This window comes from Biomphalaria glabrata, chromosome 7, assembly GCF_947242115.1.
Source record: "Biomphalaria glabrata chromosome 7, xgBioGlab47.1, whole genome shotgun sequence".
Lineage (NCBI taxonomy): Eukaryota > Metazoa > Mollusca > Gastropoda > Planorbidae > Biomphalaria > Biomphalaria glabrata.
Window position 1 is genome coordinate 39,808,115 of NC_074717.1, and position 27,436 is coordinate 39,835,550.

General features: G+C 36.5%; 1 protein-coding gene across 1 annotated transcript; it reads right to left on the reverse strand.

Moving 5' to 3' along the window:
• Nucleotides 1-27,038, reverse strand: LOC106072071 (uncharacterized). The gene is made up of 3 exons (XM_056034553.1): nt 26,146-27,038; nt 14,498-14,704; nt 1-1,326 (listed from the first exon to the last, which is right to left on the reverse strand). The coding sequence occupies exons 1-3, from the start codon at nt 26,462-26,464 to the stop codon at nt 1,097-1,099; spliced, it is 756 nt and encodes a 251-aa protein (XP_055890528.1). The 5' UTR covers nt 26,465-27,038; the 3' UTR covers nt 1-1,096.
• Nucleotides 27,039-27,436: the final 398 nt, after the last annotated feature.

Below are 27,436 nucleotides of genomic sequence, written 5' to 3' on the forward strand. Positions count from 1 at the left end.
CTACGCCACTGTTCCCGACCATGTTGTACAGTCTGGACGCGGATCCGTTAACATGGTTGTCCAACTTGTCTTGTGTGTTATAGAAATGGCTTGAGATTTAAACTGAATAAGTACTGAAAAAAATAAACAAACATAACTATCAATCCGTATTAAGTTGATAACCAAGTAAAATGGCATTAATAAAATTTAAATGTTAATAATATATTCACATTGCACTTTTGGAGGACCTTAACATTTTCTTGTGTTCTTACTGGCAATGTAATACTTTATAAAGACTGGGGGGAAAAAGACAATGACTATCACAATAATGCTAGGTTCAAGGACCTCGTGTGGGGTATCAGCATGTGTGTTAAGGATTAGAACCTTCACGAGTCTGCGGCAAGAAACAATGGACAGATGCATATACATGCACGAACTGTGGCAAACTCTGCCGCTTCAGACATGGCATGATCAATCACACCAGATTCTGCCCCGTCTCAAGACGAAACCAAAGCCAGTGACTCATCTGGGCGCATCCATTGTCTTCAGAGACACGAGGAGCCGTATTATAATGCATACATAGATTGAAATGTATAATGTAAACTTCGCATTGAGTACATACAATCTACGTCATCACTTTTTGTTGTTGTTTTTTTGTACACGTCATATTCGTAACACTGGGTCAGTTGTTTATATTTGTAAATAGTCAACTATATATATATAATTATACTTATTTATATACAGCTTGGGATTAGCATCCCTATACGATAGATCAATGATCAGTGACGTAGTTTACATTGGAGTATTTAAAAGGGGTAGCATGGACTCAATGTTTGAATGGAGACTTTTAGTATTGTTTAAACGATATTAAATCGATGGAGAAGCATTTGATTAGATCTCAGAATGTTTTGTACACATAATGAGCCAAGTCCCCCATAGAGCTCTAGTTTCTACATGTCCGAGTCAATGTTGAGTTAAAGAAATACATTCGATTTGATCTGCTCGGAATGTTTCCTGAGTTTCAGAACCAATCCTAATAGCGTTAAACGTTTATTTGATTGGTCAATCCATCCTGAAGTTAACTTTTCGTTGATTGGTCACTCCATCCTGTAGTCAGTCACGTGTCAATCAGACAAATGTAGCCCCTCGGAGATGAGCAGTTCGAAGCGTAGTACTCCTGGAAGAAGCTGCTCATGTAGATACAGACCGGAGCCTCAGGTGTGATGGGCTCGTAGAGTTCCAGAACATTCAGCTCCGTCTCGGTCAGTGGGACGTCGCTGTGGTCCCAGGCTAGTTGGTCAGGCACGTTCAGAGAGTTGATTCCTATCCAAAAAGAGTCGGCGAATTCTGTTCAGAAAAAGAAAAAAAAAGTACTTAAGAAATCAGAAGATTTAGGATAAATTATTTATTCATTGGAGAAATGTAGCGCCCATATCACTGAGCTATATAAATACACAAGATTAGGGGAGCATTTTTAGACCTTGAATAGCACAGATAATTTTACGAAATGAGATTGAATATTAAATTAAGAAGAAATAGATGATCTTCGGTATCATTGGCATTAACTGCATTGACCTTTTCTCGTTACGTTACACTAGCGATTTGTGAAATGTAATCTTCACACTCAAATTTCTACTAAACAAACACAATCTCGTTTTTATAACGGAGGTTATCGATTAACATTAACATGTACAGACCAGTTGCACGCATTAAAAAAAAACAACAAGCAAAATATAAAAATAATAGCCATATATCTCTATACTTAAAGATTTATATTACCTTTTGTATAGCAAAAAAAAAAATGAATTTGTTGATTTTTTTTTAATTCACTTTTTGTTAGGGACAATGAATGATTGTGCAAAGTTTCAACTTGATCCTAGAATGGGAAGTGGGAGAAGTAACGTGTAGAAACTTTGTTACTGACAGAGTGAGTTGATAAAAGCTATGTTTAAAAAAGGGGGAAAAAAGTTTCATTTTTCTAAACTACAGGAAGAAAAATCCGCCATATTTTTCTTTAGACATTGTAGTACAACTGTTACACAATATTCAAACAAACAAAACTGAATAAGAAACAACGAAAACCCGAGCTTATTGTGTAAAGTTTAAAGACATCTCTATTGGCCATGGCACCAAAGGAGTAGGTGATTACAACAGACCTTGTAGAAATCAATAGTTCTGGTGTACATATAATACTAAAAACACATCTGATTATTAGGTAGTTAAGTGTGTAAGCAATTTTTGTACTAACGTGTGATTTAGTCCAACCTTAAGTTATACCTTTAGGTACATGTCCAGTAATTCAATAGGTCAGTGTGGTATCGTAGAGCGAAGGTATAGGAGGTAGAGCAAAAAGACGGCTGGTTTGGTTAGATAGAGGCTTTATGCTGGAGATCTTGGTTTTGTGAATACATTGACCTGTTTCAAAGTGAATTTTATACAATGTTGTAATGCTTATATGTGGTGATGTGTACTATTGAAATGCATCGCAAAACATGACAGATACAAACCGATTGTTGTATCTGAGTTTATTTAGACAGACACAAACATATTTATATCTGGTATTGTTAAGACAGACAAATTCTTGTATCTGGTTTTGTTTAGACAGGCACACATTCTTGTATCTGGTATTGCATAGACAGACACACATTCTTGTATCTGGTTTTGCTTAGACAGACACATTCTTGTATCTGGTTTTGCTTAGACAGACACAGATTCTTGTATCTGGTTTTGCTTAGACAGACACAGATTCTTGTATCTGGTTTTGCTTAGACAGACACACATTCTTGTATCTAGTACTGTTTAGAAAGACAAACAGATTCATGAATTCATGTATCTGATATTGTTTAGACAGACAGATTCTCGTATCTGGTATTGCTTAAGCAGACACAGATTCTTGTACCTGGTATTGCTTAGACACAGTTTCTTGTATCTGTTCAACAAAATCCCACATCGATTCACTCCCTTCATTTTTTGTGTGTTCAATACATTAGTTTAAAATACAGCCTCAATCTCGTTCATTATTCATCAAGCTTTTAAAACTGAAGATTACTGGAGCAATTTTAGCCAAGAGACGGCAGGCTGTACGAATGTACAGGTCAGTGATTCACAACATGCAAGAAATGTAAACAAAGTCTGGCTTTACACAAAAACTGGTTTTCTTGTTGTTTTGTTTGTTTTTGTTTTTTTGTCAGTGTGTTTTTTGTCTGTGTGTTGTTGTTTTTTGTCAGTGTGTGTGTTTTTTTTTGTCAGTCTGTGTGTTTCTTTTTGTCAGTGTGTGTGTTGTTGTTTTTTGTCAGTGTGTGTGTTGTTTTTTGTCAGTCTGTGTGTTAGTGTGTGTTGTTTTTTGTCAGTGTATGTGTTGTTTTTTGTCAGTCTATGTGTTTCTTTTTGTCAGTGTGTGTGTTGTTGTTGTTTTGTCAGTGTGTGTTTTTTTTTGTCAGTGTTTGTTTTATTTTTGTAGCTCAAGTAGTTACCTTTTTTTCTTTCATTATTCAAAGAATGTCGCTTTTTTTTAGCGGCCCCCGAAAGGGGAAAAGATGCTACTAGTTTAGTGTAAAATGTCTGTCCATCCGTCCCGTTTAGATCTCGTAAACTAGAAAAGACATTGAAAATCGAACATCATAATATTTTAGTCCATTCAAAGTTCTGGTGCAACGGCTACTTTTTTCTTTTCTAAAAGTGAAAAATCTAATTTTTTAAATCACATATGCAAGCAGTTTTTTCATAAAAATACACCACTTTTACAACTATTCACTATTAATAGTAACCAACACTGGAGGCTTTTTAGTGGCAGAGTCCTACGGTAGCAATATCTGTAACACATTTATGCAAACGGTTTTTGATTTCTTGTAAAAAACATTTTTGTACATTTGTAATGCTAAATTAAGTAAGTTCTGTCATACTAAGACTAAGACTGCTTTATTGATCCTTAGGGAAATTTGTTGCAATTACAAGGACTCGTTTCTCATATAAAGACAACACAACAGAAAAATACACATAAATACAACAGACACAACATAAAGAGTTCATTCAACGACTACACACAGGCATCTTGGTGCTTTTCATGTTCCCTGATCAACGAGTGGCGGTGATATAGTCTGACCGAGTGAGGTACGAACGAGAATTTGTATCGCTCTGTTCTTGTTTTGATTGACAGCAGTCGCCCACTTTGCGACGACCTGACGTAGTTCTGATGGAGCGGGTGGCCGTTTTTTTCGATTTTCCTTAGACAGTTTTGTTCAAAAAGTTCCTTTAAATGTGGTAATGTTGTGAGTGTAATTTTTGATGCCCTTTTTATGATGTTTTCTGGACGTCGCAACAGTTTAGTACTAACGTAGATTAACTACTACTACATTGACATGAAAAAAAATGTTTACTATTTTTTAAAGAGAAAAAAATTATTTAGTCTGCATATAAGTTGGACATAATTTAAAACAACAATTATTAAGTAATTTTTTATATTATCGTGTGAACTGCAGCACTGCGACATTGTCATAGAACAATTAAATAAATGGAAATTATTTTTTTTTGAGGAATTAGAGATTGACCATTTACAAAGCAATTACATAATTAGATATTCATTATAAGACATCATTTTGGCCAGGTTTGCATTTAACTTAATTCTGATGTTCTTTCTGAAAATATTGAAACCTGCCTTTTTACCTGCCTGGGTGGACCATTTCGGGGGCCGATTTTGAGTTTGTGTTTCCACACAAACTATCTTTGTAACCTTGTTTTATTTATTTCTTTTCTCTTTCCCAGTTTTTCCTCTCTTTTTTTTTCGCTTAAATTCTTTCTTTTTTTTCTTTTCTTTCTTTTAAATTTCTTTCTTTAAATTACTTTTTTGTGTTTTCTTTCCCACCTTTCTTATAAATTGTTTTAATAAAAATCTTTCTCTTTCTTTCTTACTATTTATTGTTCTACTCCAATGTTTTTCATATTTTTTTTTTCCATTTCTTTCACTTTTCTTTAATTTTTCTAATTTCTTTATGTAATTCAAATGCATATGTCGCTATTATCCTAATATAGGTCTATCTACAGCTAGATTCCATGCTTTGAACCAAATACTCTACAGTAGGTTAAAAAAAAAAAAGGTGCTGTTATATTCTGTCGTCTGCTGTCATCAATACTGTCACTTCAGCTAACTACTCATCAATGTGTGATGTCCAGATCCACCACCCCTCCCCTCACTCCAACTGCATTCACGACTCCAGTAATCGATAACTGTTTGCTGCTGACCTTGGCAACCGATTCAATGACCTCTGATTGACAGACCATCATTTTTTATTCTCACTGACCTGTCCACTGGAGGGGATAATTACCTTGGTGAGGGGAGGTGTGAGGCGCGGGGTATCTTGTGGACAAAGTGGGAGAATCGTGCAATTACCTTAATGACATGCTCAGTTAACTTCCTGTCTTCACTTCAACACCTCTGGAAATGGGAGAGCTCTGACGTCAAAGGAAAAAGGTTTAACTTTCGTTAGCCCACTATCTTCATAGACTAATAGCAAACTAAATAGATTGGTGTCTCACTATAGAAAACTTGTAGCCCACTTCATAGACTACTGAAAAACTAAATAGATTGGTGTCTCACTATATAAAACTTGTAGCCCACTGTCTTCATAGACTAATAGCAAACTAAATAGATTGGTGTCTCACTATATAAAACTTGTAGCCCACTATCTTCATAGACTAATAGCAAACTAAATAGATTGGTGTCTCACTATATAAGGCTTGTAGCCCACTATCTTCATAGACTAATAGCAAACTAAATAGATTGGTGTCTCACTATATAAAACATATAGCCCACTATCAATATAGATTGGTGTCTCACTATATAAAACTTGTAGCCCACTATCTTCATAGACTAATAGCAAACTAAATAGATTGGTGTCTCACTATATAAAACTTGTAGCCCACTGTCTTCATAGACTAATAGCAAACTAAATAGATTGGTGTCTCACTATATAAAACATATAGCCCACTATCAATATAGATTGGTGTCTCACTATATAAAACTTGTAGCCCACTGTCTTCATAGACTAATAGCAAACTAAATAGATTGGTGTCTCACTATAGAAAACTTGTAGCCCACTTCATAGACTACTGAAAAACTAAATAGATTGGTGTCTCACTATATAAAACTTGTAGCCCACTGTCTTCATAGACTAATAGCAAACTAAATAGATTGGTGTCTCACTATATAAAACATATAGCCCACTATCAATATAGATTGGTGTCTCACTATATAAAACTTGTAGCCCACTGTCTTCATAGACTAATAGCAAACTAAATAGATTGGTGTCTCACTATATAAAACTTGTAGCCCACTATCTTCATAGACTAATAGCAAACTAAATAGATTGGTGTCTCACTATATAAGGCTTGTAGCCCACTATCTTCATAGACTAATAGCAAACTAAATAGATTGGTGTCTCACTATATAAAACATATAGCCCACTATCAATATAGATTGGTGTCTCACTATATAAAACTTGTAGCCCACTATCTTCATAGACTAATAGCAAACTAAATAGATTGGTGTCTCACTATATAAAACTTGTAGCCCACTATCTTCATAGACTAATAGCAAACTAAATAGATTGGTGTCTCAATATATAAGACTTGTAGCCCACTATCTTCATAGACTAATAGCAAACTAAATAGATTGGTGTCTCACTATATAAAACTTGTAGCCCACTATCTTCATAGACTAATAGCAAACTAAATAGATTGGTGTCTCACTATATAAAACTTGTAGCCCACTATCTTCATAGACTAATAGCAAACTAAATAGATTGGTGTCTCACTATATAAAACTTGTAGCCCACTATCTTCATAGACTAATAGCAAACTAAATAGATTGGTGTCTCACTATATAAGACTTGTAGCCCACTATCTTCATAGACTAATAGCAAACTAAATAGATTGGTGTCTCACTATATAAAACTTGTAGCCCACTATCTTCATAGACTAATAGCAAACTAAATAGATTGGTGTCTCACTATATAAAACATATAGCCCACTATCAATATAGATTGGTGTCTCACTATATAAAACATATAGCCCACTATCAATATAGATTGGTGTCTCACTATGTAAGACATATAGCCCACTATCAATATAGATTGGTGTCTCACTATGTAAGACATATAGCCCACTATCAATATAGATTGGTGTCTCACTATATAAAACATATAGCCCACTATCAATATAGATTGGTGGCACATTATCATTATAGACTGGTCGCACACTATCATTATAGATTAAAGGCACAACTTTAACACACACGGGTGGCACACTATCATTATAGATTGTTAGAGTGCTTTCTTGAAGAATAGTTTCCGAACATGTTTCGAGATTCGCTGGAGATGAGAAATCTTTTTGTACATGGACGATCGGAGTACATTTGTGATGGCAGAAATACATCAGAGATGGTAGAAATACATCAGAGATGGTAGATTACTGCTCAGTTTTAGATGATCGGTTGTTGATTGGTAGCAACAAATCGCAAGTACAACTAAACCGATGTATGCGTATTGTATTAGTAATGTATACATTTTAAATACCTTGAACAAACTTCTCTTGAGAGCAAAATAATTAATACATTTTTTTTTAAATTATCACAGATTTTACTTGAAAATAGATATAAATCTAATAGTAATGAAATAAAGTGATATTTAAACAAAATCTAAGTTACCAAAAAAAGAACACATCCTTACAATTTATATATCTAGATTGTCGTTTTTAGCGTAGCCATGTGACTACGAATATGACGAAAGTACCAATAACTTTAAATAATTGCACAAGTTTAGGTTGTAATATAGAGTTATTGGCCTTAAATATGTATTCATTTCAATTGTTATACTTGTTTTCTCTTTAAATGTATGTTAATGTTAATTTAAAAAATAAAAAGTTGGTTAGGTCAAGGCATACAGGCATACAGTAAATCTCAACACAAAATATATTTTTTTTATTGAAACTCAAAGACTAGAGTAGTGTGTGCTTGTTACGTTTTTATTACGTGATTGTCCAACATCAATAACAAACAAAGTTATGACGTAGCTCCTAAAAAGTATAAAGTAATGTAAATTATCGTCAGCGGGCACTGCGATCCAGTGTTTAGAAGTCAGGGGTTCTCAACCTGTGGGTCGCGACCCCCTTGGGGGTCGATTGACGATTTGCCAAGGGTCACCTAAGACCATCGAAAATGTGGATTGCTATTGTCTACTCTCCTATTGCTGTGTGTGTTTGTGTGGGGAGGAGGGTCGCGGCAGAGTGGGGGATTGTAAAAAGGGGTCGGCGAGCATAAAAGGTTGAGAACCGCTGGTATAGATGATGAAAAGTTCGTATATTTCTATGGCCAACAGTTAACGAAAGTGACCGGCACAACGACCACTCGTCTTTGTTTTCCCCAATTACCAATTAAAGTTGGAGGACCGAGGGTCATCTTCAAAATCTTAGAAGTTCAAACTCTTCACCTGGATTCGAACTCTTCCCCTCTTGTATATAAAAAAAGAGGTTTTGAATGATTTATATTCACAACGAATCCTTCAACGATAAAATAAATCCGATGCGTTTAGAATACCATTCTGAGAACAAATTCCCCAGCATGCAAAAGAAAATGTATTATAGTCTCTACCACCATTGTACACCCCAGAGACGTGAATTCAACAAATTTTATCACAAACCAGATGGTGACGATGATTTCATATAATGTGATACTTCATCTATTTCTTTCCCCTGCAAGATCATAAAGTAAATTTCAGATATTAGATCACCGAAAGGACAGCTTCAATTTTCCCCCATCTATTTCTTTGCGAAATGAACTCTGGGAGTAATCTCCCCAGATTGAAAATGAATTGTGGCGGGAGAAATCGATGGGCTCCATTTTTTTATATAGTTTTTTTGCTTATGACGTCATAACAAAATGCAATTACAATAGAATGTTTCTTTTGCATGAGTTGATTGGAGGAAATTTGAGAGTCGTAGCAGAAACAATGCGTGGAATGAGAAAATATTGGATTTTCTCCCTTTTTTTATTGCGCGTGTGCTGGTTTTGTTTTGTTTCACGAGACACCTCTTAACGTTAAGTAAATAACCGAGTTAAAACTTTTTACAAAACTTATATCAACTCAATGTGTCTCTCTGTCTGTCTGTCTGGTAAAAGTGTGAATAGGTTATTTCTCAAACAACCATTTCTCTGATCAAGTTGAAACTTCGCAATATTATTCATTCGCAAGACATGAATGAATAAATAAATGAAAAGTAACCAATTAGACAATTAATTACTGGTAAATAATTATTTAGTTTGATAACAGGGAAAACTAATCCCTCAGTATTCACAGATATGGCTAAATGTGTTGGGTTTACTCCCCTTAAATAATTGTAAACGCTATATCACCCCTCACGAATTCTATGATCAAGTGGATATTTGAAACAATTATTTATTGAACTTAACAAAACTTGAATCCCCCAAAAAAAATTCAATTTCTCAATTAATTATTGGTAATTACTAATTTAATTTTATATCAAATACGGGAAATAACCTGTACATTATTGATTGATATGATTTTGAGGGCGGATTTCTTTTCCTTTAGATAACAGGAGAAATACAAACAGCTGAAACACTTTTTGAACCAACAGGAGAAATACAAACAGCTGAAACACTTTTTGAACCTACTGGAGAAATACAAACAGCTGAAACACTTTTTGAACCTACTGGAGAAATACAAACAGCTGAAACACTTTTTGAACCTACTGGAGAAATACCAGGGAGAAGAGGGAGAATAAAAAGGAGAGAGAGAGAGAGAAACAGAGGGTAAGTGTGTGTGTGTGTGTGTGTGTGTGTGTGTGTGTGTGTGTGTGTGTGTGTGTGTGTGTGTGTGAGAGAGTGTGCGATTCAGGAGAGAATGAAAATGATTGTGTGATAGAGAAGGAGAGAAAGAGTGAGTGAATAAAAGTATGAGAGTAGGAGAGAAACAGAATGGAGGAGAGAAGAAAGAAAAGAGAGAGGTAAAGAGTAAGTGAGTAAATGAAGACAGAGAGAGAGAGAGAGAGAGAGAATAATCAAAATTATTCCCTCCTGCCCCGTGTTTCTGAAAAAGTTCAACAAACAAATTATTTGGAAAAAAAAAACTCTGAGGTAGAAAATGAACTTGTCCGCATCAGTTATTACCAGTCTGTTGCCATGACAACAAAGATGGTCACTCTGGCTGTGAATGTAAGAAAATGGCCTTAAAAAGGAACATTTGCAGCGTCCCTGAAGGGAAAACTCTATTACCATTCGCTTTACTATACAGTCAGTACAAAGTTTTATCTTTGTATAGGACTAGCACAGCATTGAAATTGGTATACATGGCGTTGGTATATATATATATAGCACTCTACACGCAGATTTATGTTGTATATAGGGCAAAAATTGTTTTTAGTGTGTTACGAATGGAAACATAGTATTCCTAGAAGTTGCAAAGAAAAAAGATCGTTTCTAGAGATATAAAATGCCAGATTTTTTATCATAGAAGGCATAAATAAAGTGGTTTTTGTGCAAATATAGAGTGTTTGTCCCCCCCCCCCTCCTCGGTCGAATAACAAATAAAACAAATTCAACATTTATACTTATAAACAGTTTGAAAATAAGACAAGAAGGTTTGTGTGTGTGTGTGTGTGTGTGTTTGCACTTCTTATCCAATACAACTTTAATAACCTTCACATTAGGAGCTTAACCCTTAACCTTAACTTCTTCCAATTAAATTGATTGGGTGGAAGAGGTCTTCGTGGTGTTCAAAAATGTCCAGGCTGCGATTGCTATTTGCAGTCAATTTGGAATGGAAACATTTCTTTCAATCATTTACAAATCTTTAAAAATAACAACTTTCTTTTATTGAAGGCCTAATGTCCGCATCAGCATACACACGTTTTACTTGGGTAAATGGTTTTATTATTATTATTATTATTTTTCTCAAGCACAGTAAACTTATTGAATAGGTTAATCCAGTGGTTCTCAAACTGTGGTCCGTGGACACCTAGGGGTCGCCAGATGACCTTAAGGGGTCCGCAGAAAGATGAGGGTTGAGTACAATACAATTAAATAGCTTCATTAAAAGCAAGATCGGATTATTTGAACAATAATCAATTCATCCATCACTACTGTTTGTCTATTACGAACTTTTCTACGACGACCTAAACCAAAGATTTGAAGACACTCTTCGCTTCGATCTTTTCCTGACAGGGTATTGAACCTTTTTGCGCGTGGAAAACTCTGATCCAATAAATGGTGAATCCATACGAAAACAGGAGCAGCTTATTAAAATATCAACAAACGAGGAACTTAAACCAAGGTTTAACAAGGAGAACATACATTTTGGTTTCAAAACAGATTCCAAATTTATATTCTTCACGATGGGTTATTGTTTAGAAGTTGCTCTATTCTTCACAATGGGTTATTGTTTAGAAGTTGCTATATTCTTCACGATGGGTTATTGTTTAGAAGTTGCTCTATTCTTCACGATGGGTTATTGTTTAGAAGTTGCTATATTCTTCACAATGGGTTATTGTTTAGAAGTTGCTATATTCTTCACGATGGGTTATTGACATAAATACTCATAAAATGTCTTCAATTTCATTCATTCAAGTCATTACATTTTTTCAAATTTTATTTTACACAAAAGTTATGTCAAAAAACACTATTTGTAATTTATATTCTATGCATTTAAGTAACTTTTCCAATTGGGGGTCCGTTGGCAAGTATTGAGAATATAAAGGGGGTCTCCAGATCAAAAAAGTTTGAGAACCACTGGATTAACGGGTCAGTTTGAGAGAAGTATCATTAAAGGAGTTTGTCAAAGTATAATCATTGTGGGAATAATATCTTTGTCCAAGTAGTATCGTTTAGAAGTTGCACTGTAATGGGAGTATCATACTTGAGGTTATCATAACATTAAGGGATCGATATCGTTTCCGAAGCAGTAGGCCGATCATTGTGAGAAAAGTTGTTGCACTCTAAAATAGACACTTGACACTTTATAGATTTTGCACGAGTAGGCTATTCTATAAAGTACACAAAATAATGTGAACTGAATCCTTGTGTGAAATATAAATAAGCTGAACTTGTAAGTTTGCCTGTACCATCAAGATAATGTCTTGATATGTTATTAGATTACAGGTTTGATCTATAGCAGGGATTCTCAACCTGTGGGTCGCGACCCCTTTGGGGGTCGAATGAGCATTTGCAAGGGGTCGCTTAAGTCTGTCAGAAAAATATTTTTTTCTTTGACTATTTTTTATCAGAAGTTTTTAAAAATTATTTTACGTTTTTAACGTGTAGTAACCCCCAAGCCTATTTGTACTACGGTTGTCAGCATTTCCATTTATAGTGTGATGTTAATGGGACATTACTTAGATTTCATTATTACCACACAAATTATGAAACGAAGTCTAGCATCAATAATATAAAAAGTGGGGGTGACAAATGCGTCATTTGTAATGAAGTTCTCGCTGCCATATCTATGAGGCGAACCAACCTCCGAGCTTTGCCGATAAGGACATTCAGTATTATGGTTTTGAACGCTGATAAAGTCAAGAAATCTCGGATGGCAAGTAACATAATTAAAACATAGCAACCCTTGAAACATTTTATTTGGTCTCTCTCAGAATTGCCAGAGCTATGAAACCACACACCATTACCAAGAGTTAATTTTGCCAAAGACATTGCTCGAGTTATAATTGGAGCCAACTCCTTACTAAATTTAGTACAATTTCATTATCTAATAACACTGTTCACAAGGGTAAAAATTTGACAATTTTGCTGATGTTATCAATCAGGTAATTCAAGAAATATGATATCTTATCCATTTCCAATATTTGGCATCCATATTGATGAATCCACAGACGTAGTAAATTGTTCACAATTACTGGTTTTCTTGAGATATATACATAATAGCGATTATAAAGATTAGTTTCTATAACAACTTCTTGAAATGACCTCTGCAGCATTTGATGTAATTGACAAAGTTAGTTATTTTTTGGAAAAGTAAGAGACCTCTTGGAAAATTATTTGTGAGGTCTGCACAGATGCTGCTGGATTTGAATGCCTCTGGTAAAGAATGAGTCACCATAAGAATGCATTGTAACTCACTATATGATTCATTGATATATATTACCAACAAAGATACTGCCACAAGCATTACATCAATAGCAAGGCAGCTAAATATGATTTCTCTTCAATTTCAGTTACAGAATTCTGGATTTATTGTTTGCAGTCATTCTGTTATATTTCAGATTTTCTTTCGCGACAACCTCTTCCATTTCCAACACCATATCTTAGTGAGACATGTTTTTTTCTGCCTGATAGTTATCAAGCCTAAATACAGAAATAAACTTGCAGCAGATTATGTGAATTCCTAATCTAGTGAAATAAAAACAAGCTCAACTTTCGCACTAACTTAGGTGTGTTTGAAAATACCATCGCAACAAATGTGTAGCTGAAGTTTACTGTGTCAAAGACTGCACGTTTTCCAAGCTTAGCATTATTTAGAAAATTGTTATTTATGAATGCAACATGAATATTATAAGCACGCAATAAAAAAGTAAATAAATGAAAGTTATAATAGATACACTTTTTTTTTTTTTTTTGTAATTGAAGCGTACATTTATTTTACACTAAATAAAGCTTGTACTATATGTTCAGTCTCTAACAATGGAATTAACATCAGTGATCTACAATTTGATAAAGATTTTATAACATTAGCTAAATCACATCTACGTACGCTCATTACGAAAATTGATGGATGTGGGTCGCCGCCACCTGAAAAAATTGTATTGGGGGTGGCGGAGCTAAAAAGGTTGAGAACCGCTGATCTATAGCGTGACACACAACTCTGGCTTAGCTTGAACGTTAGTCTGATTTAAAAAATAAAATAAAACACATTGTCTGGCGCTGGGTTATTGTTCCTGAATTGATTTCGATAAAGCTATTTACAAGGGGAGACAATGCAGCTTTAAGTAAGCTGAAGTGACTCAAGTAAATACTTGTTTAATGCGACAACCAGGAGACATTCTGAGGTCTGCACTTTGTCCACATAAGGAGTTCAAACATTTCTTATGCTAGACAGAGAGAGAGAAAGAGAAGGATGGAGAGAGATTATGGTAGTGGGGTAGCGACAGGTTCTATTATTTCCAACTATTTTATTCTTTCAATACATCAATTCCCAAGAGCTACCATTTAATCGAAATGACAATTATGTTTATTTATTCCATTATGAATCCCCTTAAGTTCATTTACCCCCCAACGACACTACCAAACATGCATTCTAAAGTTGGCTATCATCAGTTGTAACTGTAAACCACAAAGCCTTTCTATTTACAATTGTTACATCATTAGATGAATGTAACAACGTTTCAACGTCTCTCTACAAGTTACATACATGCTTGACGTCCTTGTTTAAGGTGTTAGTCATAGTGGACAAAGGAACTTTAATTTATATTTAAATATATATTGTTTTCCGAACACACTTCTTACCTGTTGCTTCGGCTAACTGTAGTAGATTTTGAAAATCTGGGCTCCGAAGGTCTTCAAAATGCAACAATTTACCTCCATCAGACCTGCAGATGTTTCTGGCCTCCTCAAAAGTGACCCCCGGCACAGATATATTGCTGACCTTGAGACAGAATTCACACTCAATGCCAATGTCAATATATTGATAGCTGACTTTGTCCAGACATAAACCTGAAAACAGCAGACGTGAGAGTAGAATTAATAATTTCAAAACACGAAATTAGTATAAAAAAACAACAACTGTAGCTCCTTTAATTTAACCAAAAATAAATGTATTTGTATTGAAAACAGTAGTTACCATTAGTCCCGTTAAATAGTTGAAGATAATTGAATGGAAAAAAATATAGTTAGTAAATCTAAATAAATAAATCTTGACGAGGATAAAATAAATAATTGGTAACTGTTTACAGACACTCCACAGTGCCTACACCATTACGAAAACTAGAGCAGGGTGCCTGGACATCCGTACTGTTATCAACAGAGAACGCCTTGGTTGGCTTGGACATGTTCACAGAATGCCACCAGGTCGACTCCCACATGACATTCTGTATGGTGATCTAATAGGAAACAGGAGAGCTACAGGTCGCCCACTATTAAGGTATAATGATCGTGTGTATCTCAATGGAAATACTGTAAGACAGTGAAGATAAAAACTTCAAAAGAAATCTGTGTTCAGTTGTGCAATGTAGAGTCTACATATTACTGTTATTGACAACTCATGTTTATGGTGACAGAAGAAGTTAATACATTAATACTATAAGATCTATTAATCTGAGACAAAGTTAGATACACTTACTGACATTAATCCTACAAGATCTAGTAATCTTAGACGAAGTAAGATGCAAACACTCATTCAGAACTAAATCATAACATCACTATATACGAAATCGTATGGGTTCCAAATTGTAATCTAGTATAAACTATGTTTTTTTTTTGTAAGAAGACCTTTTCAATTATAAAACTAACGACCTAGTAAACCAAGAGATTTATTCTTTACATTTGCCATTTTTATTTATTGCTGTCACAGAGTGGGAATGATGCTTCGCCCTCTCCTCGATACGCCTCTGCTTTCACCGATATTTATTTGTGAGTACTCTAGCAGAAGAAAATCTTGTATTGTATCGATCAGTTCCCCTCTCACTACATATGTCCGACTTCTCATGGCTTCCTACCAGTGGGTAAATGTCACCGACTACAGACACTGCTCCCCCCCCCCCACAACGACCCATTTATGAGACTCCCTAAGTTTGCCATAATTATATTCTAGCTATCAACTTGTTCGTTTTTAATCAAAAGAAAGTGTTTGTGTGTGTATGTGTGTATGTTTAGGGGGGAACAGTAACTGGAAAATATTTTTATTGGCTCATTTTACTATCAGATTGGATTCTCTTTGAAATATGCATTGCTACAGAGGAGTAGGGCGGAACATTGGCTCTACCCTCCTCTAAAAAAAAAACAACGCCCCTGATACGTTTATATTAGCGTTGTTATGTAAGGAGTAAAAGCAATAGGCTGAAGTGAAGTCACTCCACCCCCTCCACCAACACACCCACGCTTACACACACAGACACACACAATGACTGCGACAAATTGGTTAAGCCTGTTTCCTTTGCAGCCTTAGGAACCTTTACAGTGGCCCACAAATTGGCTGTCTATTTGATTTAGCTCTGAACAGTTCCACAATCAAGAAAAGGAACATAGAACACAACGGTGTGGGCCTTTTTTTTTTTTATGTCTGTTCAATATCAGTTGTAGATCTAGTTGGGGCATATAATTGGCACGTTAGAAGGTTAGTGATGTGTGGTGTGCATATTTCTTATATGCGTAATACATGTAACCTGTTTTGAAATGCACACTTTATCATTAAAAGTTTTCATTATAAATGGCAAATAGCAGCGTAAACTTGCAAATAATGCAATCGAGAGGGGGGGGGGTCTAGATGAGAGATGCGCATCCATTCGTATTTACCCTTATGATATGTAGTATGTAGTTTGATAATGCATTGAAAACTGAACGCATTCTTGAGTGGGTTTACATCACCTGTTGTATTTGTATGTCTAGATTGTCCGGAAGTCCATGTGTAATCCCAATGCTTACATGGATAACCTTAAATAAAACTAATCTGATCCAAGTATGTTCGCTCGAACATTACGAGATAGTGACCATATACCCTGTGTTGAATGTTAGTGACCTTAGTGCGTATAAAGTGACTGAAGCTCATCAGAAGCTCGGTATACGCATAAATACTATTACATTCATACGAAAAAATGTGTGAAACTAATTTAGAACACTGTAAAGCCTGTTAAAGGCCTTATAAAAATGGTAATATAAGGTCGATTGGAGATGCTGCGTGGGCCCTTCCGTAAGACGATATTATACACATCTTTTTGTGTATTACTTATCTAGCAGCTATTCCAAGAGGTCCTTTGACTTTGGTCCATCGACCCATTTAGGTGCCGGGCCACCAGATATTTTTCTAAATACCCAGTCCACTCCCCAATGCAAAATAAATAAATAGTTAATTAATGTTATATTGTACTATTGTGTTGCAACCTAAATAATTTGTAAACAGGCAATCAATTGATTCTGTAACATCATTGGAACTAGAGACATTACTTTGTTTTTGTGGAATTTTTACATTTTCAACCTAGAAATTACTTGATCTCTTAGACAAAAACATCCACAGACCTTACTACGAAATAAAGCGGTCACGTGGTCTACGTTAGCCTAAACAAAACTGTCAAACAGGGACACTATCGATACTCGTAGTCAGTGATCAATCTCAGGCCATTACAGAATCGAAATCTGACTTATTCATTAGCATCGGAATTCGATTCCATTTTCAAGGCCAATTTCACACCCAGTTTGAGTTACAATCGAACTACTTCCGTGAGCATTTCTTTTGGGTCTTAATCGAATATGTCAGAGTTAACCTTTTGACCCCCGGCCATTTGCATTTTGAAGCTGTTAAGTTTAAACTGTCTTCCTCATTTTTCTTAGATAAAGTCTGTAGGGGCTCATTAACAAAGTCTGTAGGGGTTCATTAAAAACGTCTGTGGGGGCTCGCTAACAAAGTCTGTAGGGGCTCGCTAACAAAGTCTGTTGGGGGCCTGGGGCTCACTAACAAAGTCTGTAGGGGCTCATTAACAAAGTCTGTAGGGGCTCACTAACAAATTATGTTGGGGCTCGCTAACAAAGTCTGTAGGGGCTCGCTAACAAAGTCTGTAGGGGCTCGCTAATAAAGTCTGTAGGGGCTCATTAACAAATTCTGTAGGATCTCGCTAACAAATTCTGTAGGGGCTCATTAGGGGCTCGCTAACAAAGTCTGTAGGGGCTCATTAATAAAGTCTGTAGGGGCTCGCTAACAAAGTCTGTAGGGGCTCGATAACAAAGTCTTTAGGGGCTCGCTAACAAAGTCTGTAGGGGCTCGCTAACAAAGTCTGTAGGGGCTCGCTAACAAAGTCTGTAGGGGCTCGCTAACAAAGTATTTTTTTAACAAGTCAATGGCAAGCTTAAATGAGGACGGCATAAGCAAAGGCTCCACCCCAAAACGCTTTAAGGTTTGAAAAATGTAAATAAGAAGCTAAGATTACATTGTCATGGGGGAAAACTTCTAGCACCAATAAAATTCTGAAGAAAATGGAAAACTCTTTTCTGAGACTGTGGCACATATATTTGAGACACAAAGAATAGCTGTCGTCGAAAAAAATGTGCGGTGCCCAATTCGAGCGGTCCAATCTGCCTAAAGCCGGCTCTGCTGTTGCCAACTACATTAAAAACTCTCCCTCTGTTATTGTTAGTTGACCATTTGAAGTCATAAGTTGAGAGAGACTTAATGATCCATATTTGAAATTAATTTGTGCTACAAATAGAAGCGTTTAGAAAATAATTCAATCTGCAGAGTGCAAAAAGTTCCTCCCTTTCAGACCTTGCGATCTGTAGGGCAGATGATGTAAAGGTCATCTGTTTCTGTGGCCCACGGTTAACGAGGGTGTCATATGGCCAGCACAACGACCAACCACCTTTTACTTTCCACAACTAATATCAGGTACCCATTTGAGCTGGGTGGAGTCAGAGGCGTCCAAAGATCCCGAAATTAAAAATCAAGTCATCACCAGGATTCGAAATCAAGACCCCCGGTCCGGAAGCCAAGCGCTTTACCGCTCAGCCACCGAGCCTACACAGTGCTAAAAGTCCAAAAAATTATCATATACCTTAAAAAAAAAAGAACCTAGCTTATCAACACTTCCGTTATTCTCTACACCGGATACACTTTTTAGACATTTATGAAAATGAGCAATGGTGGAATCATATTCCCACAAGATTGAACAGAAGGAAAATATGGTTAATAAATTTTGCCCACTTTATACTAGAAACCATTTTATAAGTCTATTTCCTCATACGCTCGTGGCAACTAAGGGATTACAATCATAAATACTTAGGGCATTAAGTTTACAGTGTTCTATTCACTATGTGTGACTCAGAATCACTGAAACCTAACGCACGCTAACAAACAAAAAAAAAAGCCACCCAGTGACCTCTTAAGCTATTCACCCAATGGTCTCCTCCGATGAAATTCGTTGCTCTGAGAGTTCTACGATTTTCAGCGCTAATTATTCCCTAAGGGGTTTTCAGTTTTGATCTATTGTCAGCAATGTATTCAATGTAGTGAAGTTACTTAAAACTGGATTTTTTTTTTCTGTTTTTTTGAGATTCGAGTGGGGGACGGTGAAACTAAACAGAAGATTTTGATCAATGAATGTACTGATCAGAAATGACAAGAAGTAACTAGGTCAATGTGAGATTCCAGAAGAATCTTAGCCGTTCTATTCATAAACAAACTGATTGATTGATAATCTTGTAGGAGTTTCTATATGTTAGAGCAATTTTTGTGGGGATTAGCGATGAGAGTATGTGTTACGTCAAGTGAGCTCTCAAGCTGTTTCAGAGGTTATCTACTGCTTTCTTCTATGCCAGACAATGCCAGTGAGGGCAGAATGGCGCCTTAGTTGATCAGTATAGCGCTTCCGGGGAATGCCTCTTTGATGCCGTTCTCCTTGAAGCTCGCCTAAAAAAAATGTCCTTTCCGAAGACAGGCACAGATAACGAAAAGAAAACTTAGACCCCCGAAGAAAACACGTTTGTCTGCATTAGATGTAGCAAAATATGCAGGTCGCAAGTGGATTTACGTGATCACGTGAAATAATCTTCAGAATAGAAGATAATGCGTTATATTGGTGTTTGTAGGCGAAGGGCGACATGGGAATGTACATTAAAAGAGACACCCACTAACTTTTGACGTAATATGGAACACCGTTAGAGGTTAAACTATTACAACAACAAAAACATAATTTACAGTAGCAACAGCAGCACAGCAACAATAAAAACAACAACAATTTAAAAATAAATAAAAAAGACAAAAAAACAAAAACAAAACAAGAAAGCAACGACAACATGAAAAACAACAGTAATAAACGAAAAGACGAAACCTCCAACTAAACGAACAACATAAATAAGTAACATCAACAACATCAATAACACAAACAACAGTAACGACAATATTATCAATGACAACAACAAAAAAAGCAAGAAGAGTTAGATCAAAGAAACGCCAGTAGGAATTGGAGGTTATTTTTAAAGACGTTAAACTAATAGATAATAATTCATGATAAAAGTAAAAGGTACGTGTATAGATCGGCTTGAAGTGAAAGCTCCAAGAGAGAAAATAATATTTCCCATCATTCTCAATATGTCGATATCATAATTACTCATCGCTTCCGGAAGTGATGGCTTCAAAAGACATCTCCAGTTCCACAGTTTCTGTTGGCGTGCAATGGGAGTTCACGTGCACTGAACGCGCTCGGGCACGCAGTAATGGAACTCGGGACTATTTCTGATCCGTCAGCCTACTTCCGCGGTACAAAAACGAGTTCCCCTTTGAAAGCCCCGAAGTACGTGACTACAAGATGGAGGCCGACCAGAAGTCGATTGTTAGTGAATGTAACGTTTTACTATGTCATGTCAAGACTTTTATTGACGAACTGCGGGAAAATAGAAATATCAGGGGCGGTGTGGGCGTGCATATACGTGTGTGGATGGGGGGGGGGAGGGGTGCCAGAAAGAATCATCTAAAAAGTGTAAATCATTTTGCGACCACTGCTTCTAGGGCAGGCTTGACCATTTTGGGTCATCGAGCGAATATCAAATGGGCTCAACTCACAATGGACCGCCGCAGGAGAGCTGGGAATCTTATTCTAGCGTGCTTCGCCGAGACTCAATCTCTTAAAGGCTACACAAGAAGTATGTTATTAACAACATGATGTTGTACAGACATACAATTTGCTTGATTAAAATGTGCACCTACAGACTAAGTGATGAATCTATATCCGGTCAGTATACTATAAAAGAGTAACAATTTTACCATAGGTATGTCCGTGGTATTGCTTAGCCTATTATTTGTTAGACGGATGTTAGATCTAGAATTTACAAAAGTGGCCAAATGGAGTAGTAATGCCAAAGCTGATTTTAACACCCATCATGCTCCTGACTGCTTTGCTAAATATTTTCCAGTAGATCTGGGTATTTAAGGCTGCATGAGATCATTTACTCCTGAAATGTTACAACATACTTTGTATTCTTATGTGCATACGATCTTGGTTGCAAGCAGCCTACATTTAGACATTGGGGTGATAAAATAAATAGGAATGGGCTTCTGCAGAAATGATAAAACTCTCTAAGAGTGTTTGTCAAAATACCAAACTGGCTTTGACTTTTACAACGCCTTTACAGTGTACACTCTTTTTTTTTAAGGGTAGTGAGAGCTGGTCAACAAACATGTATTAAGAGCATAGACTAAACAGTTTTCAAAAGTGATGCTTGCGACGCATAATGCGCATCACCTGGAGGGATCGTGTCTCCAATCAGGACATTTTGAAATGGGCACATTCACACAGCATCTATGCCCTTTTGATAGAGAGAAGACTACGTTGGTTTGGACATGTCACCCGCTTGCCATATTGAAAAATTCCCAAGGACATATTCTATTCTGAGCTTGTGGAGTGAGTCAGACCCTAGGGACTCCCAAGACTAACATACAGAGATGTCTGCAAGCGAGATCTGAAGGTTACAGTCATCAATGAAAGTTTGTGGGAGAAAATAATCCAAGACTGGAACGCATGAAGACAGACTGTGCGAGCCTCGGTGAGAGCAAAAGAAATAAGACAAGAGAATGCGAAAGCTGCACTATCAGCTAACCCTAAAGCAGGTGCATTTAGAGGCACACCCTGCCGATCCAGAATCGGCTTGTTTAGACACATCAAATTCTGTACCAAGTGGTGAAGAAACCAAAGCCAGTGATTTATTTAGTCGCATCCATTGTCTTTGTAGACAGAAGGAGCCATATAATATTATTATTATTAATTAATTAATTTTCATTCTCTGGCACTGCCAGGGTCGAGCTTCATTAAAGGGAAACAAAATTCATTGTAGTCTCCCCTTAACAGTGTCCATTGTGAAATGTTCTGATAATGTGGCAGCTCTGCAGCAGTACCGCTCTTTCACAGGTCATGAGGATCCTGTTAGGAATGCATATGACTTCGAATGTTGTCATCTTCTCATCAGTTGATATAACAATAGAGTATATTGTTATTTCGGAGGCACGGTGGCTGAGCGGTAAAGCGCTTGACTTCCAAACCGGGGTCCGGGGTTCGAATCGCAGTGAAGACTAGAATTTTTAATTTCGGGATCTTCGGGCGCCTCTGAGTCCACCCAGCTCTAATGGGTGCCTGACATCAGTTGGGGAAAATTAAGGGCGGTTGGTCGTTGTTCTGGCCACATGACACCTTCGTTAACCGTTGGCCACATAATCAGATGACCTTTACATCATCTGCCCTATAGACCACAAGGTCTGAAAGGGGAACTTATTTCAGACATCTTCCATACTCGCTTCATCTCTAGGCTCAGGTTTTCATATTTTCTTTGTTTTCCAATTAGTGATTCCCCTATATTGTTACATAGTGATCAAATATCAAATTTAAAAAAAATACATTATTGATATTTGTGATATCTACATCTAATGCGTTCAGATCTGGTTAGTTTACAATATGTAAATATTTTAAAATTGTGAAAAATTGAATAAATGACCAAATTGTTGTCCATATTTAGATCATAATCTATGCTTATGTGACTGTAAATGTATTGTTTTGAAACTAAACAAGCAAAATATAAAAAAAAACTCTTTAAAAAATACAACAACTAAACTAAAGGGAAAGAACTCCGCCCTTAAAACTATATCTATCAATAATTTCAACTTATTTCCCTTATTCGATATCAATAATTAATAAGTCATTAGGGTATATTTTTTTATTGATTTATGTTTTGCTACATACAAATATAATTGTTTCAAGTATCAACTTGATCGGAAAATGCTAAAGGGAGAAATAGCGTTCAAAGTTATTTAAGGGGACTAAATCAAACAAATTTAGCCATATCTGTAAATACTAAAGTATTAGTTGTCATTGCTGGTATAAAAAGAAAAAAAGTATTTAGCAGTAATTAATTAAGATTTAGTTTAAAAAAAAAAAGATTTATGTCTTGTCTATGCCGATGAATAATTGTGCGAATTTCTACTTGATCCGAGAATGGTTGTAGGAGAAATAACGTGTATACACTTTTTACCAGACAGACAGGTAGACAGACAGAGTGAGTTGATATAAGCTTTGTAAAAATGGAGCTTCCACGTGATCTTACATCGTCCTTCTTTACAGGACTAGTTTAGCTGGACAGGACTGACATTCCGACATTCACTAATGTTTTATGCCTATGAGAACTGTTTTGAAACAAGCGGACTTCTAAATCGTTGAGCTAACATCCTCTGCTCTTTAGCCTGCTTGAAGAGGACTTCGTTTCATTGTTCAAGACAATATACATGTATATACACATATTTAATATATTTGGTCAACAAAAAACGCTGCATTGTAGAGAGTTGGTCGTCTCTATAAAGATTTTTTTTGTCCTGAGTGGCATTACTTTGTATTCTTATTGCCTCTAGCGTGTCTCTACACGACTTTAACATCCTCAGCACTCTCTGGTGCAATCTCTTTTGTTAACAAGCGCGGTATGTCGGGAGGGGAGAGGTTGCTGTCCTGCCTTATTATGTTACTGGCAAAATATCAAATAGTTATGGTATAGAACGTTAGGAATATTTGTATATGTTCTCTTTACGTAGACTGGACCGGATAGCCGAGATATTCTAGATATATATTCTATATATATTCTAGATATTAACATAGTCTCTTAAGAACTGGACACACACCTCTATTAAATTACCATCTGAACAAAATAAACTCCACACAACTCCCCCTTTGCAGACACTGCGCCCACCCTTATGAAACCTTAAACCATATCCTCTTTGAATGCCTCTTCCTAATTCACCTTAGGCAGACCATACTTCAACTACAGCCCAACATAACCAACACCCTGTACGGCAGTGCTGAACAACTGAAGAAAACAGCACACTTTTTTTCCTTGGCACAGTTCACAGCTCAGAAGCAATAAAGCTGGCTAGAAGAAGAAGAAGAAGAACTTAGTCTCTTATGACGGAGTATGCAGTACGTACTGCCATTGGATGTCTATTAGGTGAACGTGAAGATATTTTATTGCCAATTTTCCATTGCTAGACATTTTTGGTAATGTTTAATTTTATTTAGTGTGTGTGTATTTCTAGGTTTTCATTCCACCACCATTTGTCTCTTTCTGACTTTTAGTCTTCATACGACATCCACTTGCCTTTTTCTGACCCAATGCCAGGTCTTTGATCAGGACGCCGAGTCTGTTAAGTATCAGTAGGAGAGCTCCCAGAGAAGTAAATGTTAGCGTACAATGTACATGAAAAGCCTCCCTAAAAAGCTTACGAATTCGCCTTTTGTATTGCTGGCTTAGCGGTAAAGAGATGACTTCCAAACCGGGGTCCCGGGTTCTAATCTTGGAGTAGATTGGAATTTTTACTTTCGGGATCTTTGGAGCGCCTCTGAGTCCACCCAGCTCTTATGAGTACCTGACAATAGTTAGCGAAAAGTAAAGGTCGGTCGTTGCGCTAGGCTCATGACACCCTCGTTAACCGTGTGCCATTGAATCAGATGACCTTGACATCACCTGTCCATAGATCACAAGGTCTGAAAGGCGACCTTTTTTTTTTTACTTTTGGCTTACACTTACAGCGCAAATAGGTAGCAACATAATGAAACATGTGTTGTATAGATCTACCTCATCAGTAAGTGATAATGCATTTTAATGGTTTGATGTGCTCGAAGTAAGTAACTCGCTGGTTTGAGCCTCTACTTCTTCTCTATTTCTACTTCAACTTCCCGTTATTTTCTGACCTCGTCCCCTGGACTGCTACACTACTCTTTCAACTGTTGATACTCTACATTCAATCTCAAGCATTAAGTACTTTTCTTTTTTTTATTCAATACTGAAGAGACTACATTGCCAACAACACATAAGACTCTAACATAAGTTTACGGTTTACACAACAGTTCACGTTAAAATTATTTAAAATTGTTCATAAACTGTCCAAACTAGACGATCACTGGGTTGTCCATTGTTAATTTATCTTTACATCAATATAAGACTTAAAAAAAAATATCTGATAAACCTTTAAATTTGCATTATGAAACAAGTTTTGGTCAAGTAGAATAAACGATTATGCCAATTCTTTATAACACTGCGCATGTCATTATATCGCCTACATTTTCTTTCTATTGAGTATGTGACGGTGACATTACTACTCTTGTTTTTATTATCTAACACTGACCTAATTTATAGATCGACTTTATCGATACCTGTATGAATTTAGCAGGAAATACTATCTATAGGTGATACTCTTCTTATGTATTGCTAGAACCTTTTTTTTAGGGGGGAGGGGGGTAAAGACAAGGTTAAGTTTTTCTATGTATTTTATTTAGTGTTTAGTTTGAATAAATTTGAAAGCTTCTGAAGTGTGTATAGACAGACGTCATCATATAAGAACATAATGAAAGATTTAGATACACTACTACTACTAATATCAATAACATTAATTGATTCATTTTCTGGTAGCGGGATCTACATGCTAAATTATTCAAAGATCATGGGTTGAAGTTTGACTTATGCTAGGCTCTGACCCAGATCGCCGTGATACGCGCTCTAACACTTAAACACTCACCACCACGTCGGTTTCTTTTTCGTTTCTTTTTTTTTTCAGTTTTGAACCATTGTTACAAGATGGCGAATTTACACTTCCGGAATAATGGAAAACATAAAACACTTTATACATAAAACAATAAAATGTTGATGAAAGCTACCATCCAAACTGGCTTCTGCTAAGGCACCATGTGTAGCCCAAACATTCATTCATTGTTTTTTTTTATGTGTTTTTTTTTTACCTATAAAAAAAAAACAAGCTATAGTTTAGGGCCCCCATTTGTTTTGGGATTCCCCAAAATGGTTCCAATTATATTTTCAATCAGTTTGAAGAAAAAGCAAAATAAACAGTGCATTGTGTGGGTTACAAGGGGCCCCATATATCAAATAGCTTAGGGCCTTATCAATTCAAAATCCAATATTGGGCCTACCTTTGCTTGTGTAGAGCTGCCCTTCTGAAGGTCTGTACAGCGAGCCACCACAGTACTCACTGACCAGTTCACATAGGGTTACGTTCTGATGGAAAACAAATCCGGTGCAGTGGTCCGTCTGAAGACAGGACGCAGCGCACGTGGTTACGCTGCGCGCGTCCTTGACATTGGTTGTCAGATAGTCATATCCTGTCTTACTCTCCTGGACTAGCCTGAATAGTTCACTTTCGCTGGTGGCATTGAACACACCAAACTGTTCGGCCGCCATATCGAGCGCGAAACATATAAATAAAGAAATGGCTAACAGTGATTCCCTCATGTTACCATGGATACCACTAACTCTTAACAGAATCAGTGCTTAAGATAACAATTATACTTCCCTCTTAAATCGTTTCAAATTCACCAACATTCTAAGAAATTTTTTTTCGCTTTTTATTTGTAGAATCCAGAAAAAGATTAAACTGTTGATGACCATGGTAACAATTAAAACAACTAATCCTATTAACAATATTTACTATATCCGTTTAACCACTTTGATTTTTAAAAATTTTTTGTTTCGCTATTTGATAATTAAATTTCGTTTTCATATTTTTAACTTTTCAAACTGGCAGACGACAGGCCCTACTTATAAAAATCCTTCCCTAAATCAGCAACTGATAACAGATTGCTGTGTGATTTACCCCATTAGTAAACTTATCTGCTTCTTATAGCAGTGACTGCGCCACTAAAAACACCGACTAACTTCTCGCCGCTTAAAAACTTGATAGGCTAGCAAACACTCGGACTTGTTTTCGCCCTTCAGCTGCAGACGACAGACACGCGCATACTCTCTCCGCCCGCGCTCTAGCCTCGGTGGTTTAGGGGCTAGTTTTCTGTGGTTAGAGGCTAGTTTTCTCTCCTGTTGGTTCTGGTGAGTTTTGAAATATTTACAATCCTGACAAGCTGGCCAGGATTTCTCCCACATGTCGGCCAATTAGATATGTGCTCTTTTTTTCTTCTTCTTTTTTTTTTCTTCTTCGCCATTTGCATCCGTGGCCAACCCTCATTATTATTTCAAATGCCCGTGTAATGACTGCTCACAAGCGGGTTGGGGGAATGTATGAATATCAATGTGATTGCCACGGGTTGACTTTGTCAGGGCCCTGATAAGACCCATTTGCATATATCTGTATGTACGCTCTTATGAACAATCTATGTATGTATCTATTTGCATATATGTGTGTGCTGGTGCGCCGAATGTGTATACGATTGTGTGCATTAATGCATGTAACTTTCATTCTGTTTGTTTGTA

Excerpts from the sequence above, each read along its gene's own strand:
- LOC106072071 (XM_056034553.1), bottom strand. The coding sequence starts at position 26,464 with ATGAGGGAATCACTGTTAGCCATTTCTTTATTTATATGTTTCGCGCTC. Across the intron at positions 14,705-26,145 it reads GCAGCTCTACACAAGCAAAG|GTTTATGTCTGGACAAAGTC; the intron begins GTAGGCCCAATA and ends TGCTGTTTTCAG. Across the intron at positions 1,327-14,497 it reads ACAGTTAGCCGAAGCAACAG|AATTCGCCGACTCTTTTTGG; the intron begins GTAAGAAGTGTG and ends TTTTCTGAACAG.